The sequence below is a fragment of the Miscanthus floridulus genome, chromosome 7 (genome assembly GCF_019320115.1).
Source record: "Miscanthus floridulus cultivar M001 chromosome 7, ASM1932011v1, whole genome shotgun sequence".
Lineage (NCBI taxonomy): Eukaryota > Viridiplantae > Streptophyta > Magnoliopsida > Poales > Poaceae > Miscanthus > Miscanthus floridulus.
The window spans coordinates 111805563-111812884 of NC_089586.1; the positions used below are offsets into that span (position 1 = coordinate 111805563).

The 7322-nt window shown below is 47.6% G+C and overlaps 1 protein-coding gene and 1 pseudogene across 1 annotated transcript; one reads left to right on the plus strand and one right to left on the minus strand.

The window, feature by feature from the left end:
• Positions 1–27: 27 nt before the first annotated feature.
• LOC136466070 (ABC transporter G family member 5-like) lies at positions 28–2175 on the plus strand (annotated as a pseudogene).
• A 347-nt stretch (positions 2176–2522) lies between these two features.
• Positions 2523–6915, minus strand: LOC136464282 (DNA-directed RNA polymerases IV and V subunit 4-like). The gene is made up of 10 exons (XM_066463248.1): positions 6751–6915; positions 6103–6228; positions 5323–5421; positions 5059–5163; positions 3554–3665; positions 3365–3442; positions 3215–3248; positions 3063–3131; positions 2867–2968; positions 2523–2774 (listed from the first exon to the last, which is right to left on the minus strand). The coding sequence occupies exons 2-9, from the start codon at positions 6191–6193 to the stop codon at positions 2894–2896; spliced, it is 663 nt and encodes a 220-aa protein (XP_066319345.1). The 5' UTR covers positions 6194–6228; positions 6751–6915; the 3' UTR covers positions 2523–2774; positions 2867–2893.
• Between the last annotated feature and the right edge of the window lie 407 nt (positions 6916–7322).

Consider the following 7322-nt stretch of genomic DNA (forward strand, 5'->3'; position numbering starts at 1 on the left):
GCTGACACGCTGGCACCGGCACAGGAAATGACCCCGCTGCCCCCGGCCATCTTTCAACGCCAGCTCATGCAGGACGATCTCCTGTACCCGATGCTCACCGTGGAGGAGACGCTCATGTTCGCCGCCGAGTTCCGTCTGCCCCGCTCGCTGCCAACCAAGGAGAAGAAGAAGCGCGTGCAGGCGCTCATCGACCAGCTCGGCCTGCGCAACGCGGCCAACACCATCATCGGCGACGAGGGCCACCGCGGCGTGTCCGGCGGGGAGCGGCGCCGCGTGTCCATCGGCGTGGACATCATCCACGACCCCATCGTCCTGTTCCTCGACGAGCCCACCTCCGGGCTCGACTCCACCATCGCGTTCACGGTGGTCAAGGTGCTGCAGCGCATCGCGCAGAGCGGCAGCGTGGTGGTCATGTCCATCCACCAGCCGAGCTACCGCATCCTCGGCCTCCTCGACCGCCTCCTGTTCCTCTCCCGCGGCCAGACGGTGTACTACGGCTCGCCACGCGCGCTGCCGTCCTTCTTCAACGACTTCGGCAAGCCCATCCCTAGCAACGAGAACCCGACGGAGTTCGCGCTCGACCTCATCAGGGAGCTGGAGACCATGCCGGACGGGGCCAGGGACCTCGTGGAGCACAACAAGAAATGGCAGACGCGCATGCCTCCCAAGGCGAAGCACCACGACGGGCACGGCGAGAAGCCGTCGCTGTCCCTGAAGGAGGCCATCAGCGCCAGCATCTCTCGCGGGAAGCTCGTGTTCGGCGCGACCGACGGATCCGTGTCGGTGCATTCGCCCGGGGAGTTGGCGGCGCCGGCGGCCCCGGTGTCGAAGTTCGTGAACCCGTTCTAGGTCGAGATGGGCGTCCTCACCCGTCGCGCGTTCCTCAGCACGAAGCGCACGCCGGAGATCCTCATCATCCGCCTAGCGGCCGTGATGGTGACGGGGTTCATCCTGGCGACCATCTTCTGGCGCCTGGACGACTCCCCCAAGGGAGTCGAGGAGCGCCTGGGCTTCTTTGCCATCGCCATGTCCACCGTGTTCTACACCTGCTCCGACTCGCTCCCCGTGTTCCTCAACGAGCGCTACATCTTCCTCCAGGAGACGGCCTACAACACGTACCGGCGGTCCTCGTATGTGCTCTCCCACACCATCGTCGGTTTCCCGTCGCTGATCGTGCTCTCCTTCGCGTTCGCGCTCACCACGTTCTTCGCCGTGGGCCTGGCCGGCGGCGCCGACGGCTTCTTCTTCTTTGTGGCCATCGTGCTGGCGTCCTTCTGGGCCGGCTCTGGGTTCGCGACGTTCCTCTCTGGCGTGGTGACGAACGTGATGCTGGGTTTCCCCATGGTGGTGTCGACGCTGGCCTACTTCCTCCTCTTCAGCGGCTTCTTCATCAACCGGGACCGCATCCAGCGATACTAGCTCTGGTTCCACTACCTGTCGCTGGTCAAGTACCCGTACGAGGCGGTGATGCAGAACGAGTTCAGCGACCCAACGCGGTGCTTCGTGCGGGGCGTGCAGATGTTCGACAACACGCCGCTGGCGGCGCTACCGGCGGTGCTCAAGGTACGGGTGCTGCGCGCCATGAGCCAGTCGCTCCTCGACGACAAGGTCGCCGCGTTCCCGCCCGATCTTCACAGAGAGAAAAGGGAGAGGGCAACGGCACGTCTAATTGAAAGATGGTCGGGGGCAGCGGGGTCATTTCCCGTGCCGGTGCCAGCGTGTCAGCACGAGCTGGCGTGCCACATAGACGAAAGTGGTAAAAATGAAAGGAGCGCGAACTAAAACGGCTAAATTTGTAAGCGTCATTTTAAGAGTGTGATTCCTGTAAGCGACGATTATACTAATGATAAATATGTAAAAAGCCCCACGCGGAGAGGGAGCACGCGTCGTACGCGGCGACGAGGGACGCCGCCCTGGCCGGGGCCGGGCTGGCGGAGACCGGGGTGCACGGGTGGCGCCGCCCTTTTCGTGACGCACTTCACGGGATGCCAGCCGTGCAGCGGGCAGCGGAACGAGCACTACTCCGGGGACAGCTGCGACCAGGGCATGCGCCGCGCGCTCAACTTCGCCGACGACCAGGTGCTGAGGGCGTACGGTTTCCGGCACGCCGGTCCGCTCAGTGACGACGTGCAGCCACTGCCGTTCGATTACCTTACAAAGGCAGTGACTAGCTGATCGACGTGAATTTCCGGCTGTTATTTTACTATCTAAACCTTGCATGCATCTCGCATAGTCGCATACAAACAGCTTTGCTGGCTAGTTGCCCCTTTCTGGGCTTGATTTCGCTTGTTATGGTTACAGTTTAACTAATAATGCTATAATCACAGTAGCCTTGGCTACTGATTCTCAATTAGAATACATAACATTATAAGGTACGACACCGGTGACCGTCCTAATACGCCGTGATCGAATGCACTTCTGAAACCTAGAACCATATAAACCAAACATGGTAAAGGAGAAAACTGCTCACAAACCCGGATGTACAACGGATAAGTTGAGACTTAAGAGAGACACAATTCAACAGACGGCAACGAGTCATCAGCTTCATTGTTCAAGCAGTAGCCACAAGTGCAGACAGTACTTATCAGTTCGAGTAGACTAGTTCAACCACTCAGCTGAATCTGCACTTCAGCAGTTAGACATCCTAGAGGAGTTCATGAAGCACATGCTACGTTTTTTATATACACAGCATGTTTATGCAGTACATCCAAAACACCAAAGGGCCACTTTGCTGATTCCGCGCTCCTTGATCAGAAAGACATCTGCTTCCGATTCTGCAAGCAATAAAGACCAATAAGAATGGTGTATGAAGGACCGTCAATCAGGATATACGTGTTTATTCGAATATCTGAAGCATGGGTATTACTATTATCAGTCTAGTTCCATTGGAGATTCACTTAGCAGCTTTTATGTTTGCGAGGGCAGCAAGAACCTCAGTGACTGAACCTTCGGTAGCTGACCTATTAGCCTGGAACAACAAATTTTGGTTCTGCAAGAGTTAGATGTTGCCACAATGGTACATTCAAGATGTCAAAATACTAAGTGCCCAGAAATAGGCTGACCTTGAGAGATGGCACTAGTGCATAAACCTCTTCAACGGTCTCAGGCCCAATGTTTGCTATCATGCATATCTGTTGTACGCACACCAAAATGGTAGAGTGAGATGAGGTTAGCGCTACACAGAAAGGAAAGGAAGAAGAAATGAGTAACAAACCTCGCCATCACTAACCCCACATTTTTTAAGAGGTCTGCAGCAACCAGTTAAGGAACTGTACTGATAAGATGTTCGTTTAATAAAATAGTATAACTCTAAAATAAGATGCAAGTTCTAATATCTCTCTAGTAAAAAAAATGATTAGGATACTCAAGGGCTTGTTTCACAGAGCTTGCAGTGGTGAAATGGTTTCCATCTTTTGCATACTGAAAAGCTTTGTCAAAAGACCTGCAGAAGCAATAACATAAGAGTAAACAACAAGACAAACAGCTAAGAGACTTGAACGTCACAGAGACAAAAAGAGTAAAACAGGTCATAAACAGGAAATATTATTCTTACTCAGGAATTTTGATCTTGGGGTCCTCTGATAGTATAGCCATGTGCTCGTGAATTTCTTGCAATAGTTCAGCTGCTTCACAATTCATTAGCATTCTAGAATTCGGAGGGATATCTACAAGCAAATACACATGTGTTTGCATGAGAACCTAGCAGGATTAGTTTACATGGTTCATTTAGAGATAATAATGGCTCTTGGAAATCAGATTATTGCGGATTTCAGAATGAATAGTATACCACTTAGAACATCAAACTCCTTTTACAATTTACACAACATTTCACTTAATCATAATATTACTATATAGCACTTACAAGCTCAAAATATGTGGTGGGAGTGGGACGCACAAATATATAACTAAATTGTCAAATACATTTTACTGAACAGCTCACTTTGCATACATCGACAAGCAAAAAAATTGATAACACCACCAACCCACTGTCCCACTATCACCCTTTTCAAAACAGATACCTGCAAGAACCAGCTGACTGCATAAACATGATCAGTGCCAGCATATCAATTATCAAATACTCCCTTCGTCCAGAAATGATCTACGCATTTTGACCAGAAAAAGTCTTTCAAAGTAGATTTTGACACAAGATTTCTCTTGTATTATAATGTCAACTGCTAAAGATTCAACATAATCTCAAAACCACTTTGAATACAAATATATTGATACAAATTTTATGCATTAGATGTACATATAATTGAACTAATAATGATCAAAGTTTGCAAAGTTTGACTTCCCCTGGTTAAAATACATAGATCATTTCTGGAGTGAGGGAGTAACTTTATGCATGTCCATTAACAAGATGCTAATAATACCATGCCCCATCTCTGCATGGCATAAGTATCCAGCATGTGACCAACTTAAGAGCAAAAATGACAAGATATCCAAATGGGAGTGGAAAGATGATTCTAAGCGGAAGATTCTGCAGGGAAAAAACAAAGCCAGTAATAGTTTCTTTTTTGAGAGAGAGATAGGGTAAGAGCCATTAATCAACTGTAGATAACAACATACAAGTGGAGGCAACAAACACAGGACAGATTCCAAATCTTTTATAAATGACCCTCAAGTCCTTGTACAATAAATAGCTTGATTGTAAAGAAACGGTGATGGTATTTGAGAAAAAATAAATAAAGATACGGCAACGGGAGAAACACCGTTGAGTTCTGATACAAACTCTCCATGACCCTAGTTCTCAAGGTGAAGAACAGATACAACATGGAAGAACTCCCAAGGCCGATGAGCAGCATGGGTGCTGGTTTGTGGCCCCAAAACTCTCCTTGAATGTTTTGAGGTACTAAAATGCACCTAGAGAATTATCAGAACACAAAAGTGTGCTTTCTTTTCCACAACATGGACTGCTATAGTTTGATCCTATGATGCCCTCCAAATGAGGCTGGAAATCTTAGCCCCATCACTAATATAGTCAATTTCAGTATTAGAAGCTTAGGAAATTAGCATCTAAATAAGCTGCATTTTGAGAATTTCGTTGAGGGGACTGACCAAGCTCTAGCTTTAGTTCTGCATCAGACTTGGTAGGCACTGCATGTGATGAAGAACCCTTTCCACCTTTGCCACTACTATATGCTTTTCCATTGCTTGCCTCTCCTAAAAGGGGATGGAAATATTACAATTAACACTGATAAGACAACATATGAAAGATAGACAGAAATGTAATAACGGTATAAAGGTAAATATCCTGATCTTTAGCACACATACTTAAGTACCTTTTGAAGGGGATGATGTTTAGTAACAGTGTATTTGTACCTTTAGAAAAGGATGAAGCCTTTCCACCAGTTTTTAGGCTCGCAGATGAAGCCTTCCCGTTTGACTTCGAGTGAACAGGAGTCAGCTCTTCTACAAAACCTAGAAACAGGCAGCACTACATGAGTACTGCAGGTTTCAAGCATGCATCAAGCTATTCATGTGCAGTAACATTCGGCTATATTATAGAGTTTAGGATTTTATTCATGTAATGAGTCCCTTATTTTGCTCTTAACAAAATACTGAAGATCAAGTACATCATATGTACAGTTCAATTATTATCACCTGGAAGCTGATATGCACACAGTGCATCTGTCAATCATGATTCAAAGTAGTTTGTAGCAGACTTTGCAATCAAAGTGATACACACTTAAGATGTTGGTGACTTGACAGTTAAAGTGGAGTACAATGCAATTAGAAAAAACAAATGACAGTTAAAAAATGGAAAAATGGTATCTATTCATCCGCCAACGTTTTTTCTCTAGTAATATATCAAGTGTATGAAGCCTGCCAAGAAAAGCTCACAGGCATTGAGAAGAAATGACTAACACCAAAAATAAATGATCCTTATGATAACATGAGGTACTTTTTCCTATCCTGAATGTCCCAGAGGCCTCTTTCCATGTAACAAATGCTGTGCAAGAGAACAGCAAACATGTCTTACATGGCATGCCCATAATGTCAAGAGTGCAATCACAAATATATGTAATAAAAGAATACTGCAGTGTTTCATGAGTTATAGAATGACAGACAATGTATCATTAGAACTGAATGTGCTGTTACCTTCAGAGTCAGAGTCAGAATCAGTATCTGAAAGCACAACTACAGGTCTATTGGCAGAAACCTTATGCCTTCCATTCGGTACTCGATCCATTGGGAAAACTTGTCAAGAGTCAAGACTCCTAAGTCCTAACACAAAGATGCACGTAAGAAGTTCTGCTTATCAAAGCCTACATCATTCATATTGAAATTCATCACATATGCACATCAAAAGTGTATCACAGGGGCCTTAAGTTACAGAAGCTTTCCCATCAGGCATAGCATATATACACGAACACGAGACATCTGAAACTTTAATGCAGGAATACATACACTATCTTGTAGTTTACTTTTCATGTAGGATTAAAGTCTATCAATTCATGAAGTTAATCCATCAATTATAATCCTTTGAAAACTAAACCTCCAGATGAAGCAAAAGTCCCTAGTTTTTTCTCTGACAATGCTTAATCAGATACAGGGGGAAAACATCACTCTCCTCACAGCCAGGGGCGGATCCAGTAAAGGGCCATGGGTGTACACATGTACACCCATAATTTTTGCAAAAACTTCGAAGTTAGGAGGCTTGTGAAATAGCTAAATAGCTTTAGGTTAGGGTTTCGGTGCTCACCTTCGCACAGCACGAAGGGAAGGGAAGGGAGGGGGTGGGAGTACCTGGTGGGTGCTCGTCGCCGGCGAAGAGACCAATGAAAGCCTCCGCACCTGGCTTAGGGCGGCGGCGGCCCACCAGTCGCCGGAGAGCGGGGAGTGGGGCGAGAGAGACAGAATCACAGAACGCACGCGGAGGAAACGAGGAATGCACGGACGGAAGGGGGATGCAGCGGAAGGGGGGCAATGCAGCCGATTTTTTTTTTTCCCTTTTTTTTAAGTTTTTCACAAATATGCCCTAAAATATGGACCCTTAACTCGACGTCATCGATGGTGGCACCGAGCTTACACGTCTCGGCGTCAAAGGATTTGGTGCCTAGGTCGGGGGGCCACGTCGGCATCAAAGTAGAGCCGGAGGTGACATGGCAGCCAACTCGGTGTCATGGATCTTGGCGTCAAGCTTGGTACCATAGATCTTGACGCCATAGATCCTGGCGCCGAGGCGGCATTACAGGTGGGTCATTTTTCTTTCTCTCTTTCTTCCTTTCCTTTTCCTCTCTTTCTTTCTTCTCTCGCCTGAAGCCTCCCGCCACGGAGCCCCCGTCCCGCCCGCCGTGTCCGCGCCCTCGTCCTGGCCG

Bases quoted from the DNA above. Each gene is read 5' to 3' on its own strand.
- LOC136464282 (XM_066463248.1), bottom strand. From the start codon at position 6,193: ATGGATCGAGTACCGAATGGAAGGCATAAGGTTTCTGCCAATAGACCT. The intron at 3,132-3,214 runs GTTTGTTACTCA...TGCGTACAACAG, and splicing joins GTGGGGTTAGTGATGGCGAG to ATATGCATGATAGCAAACAT. The intron at 2,969-3,062 runs GTCAGCCTATTT...TTGTTGTTCCAG, and splicing joins CACTAGTGCCATCTCTCAAG to GCTAATAGGTCAGCTACCGA.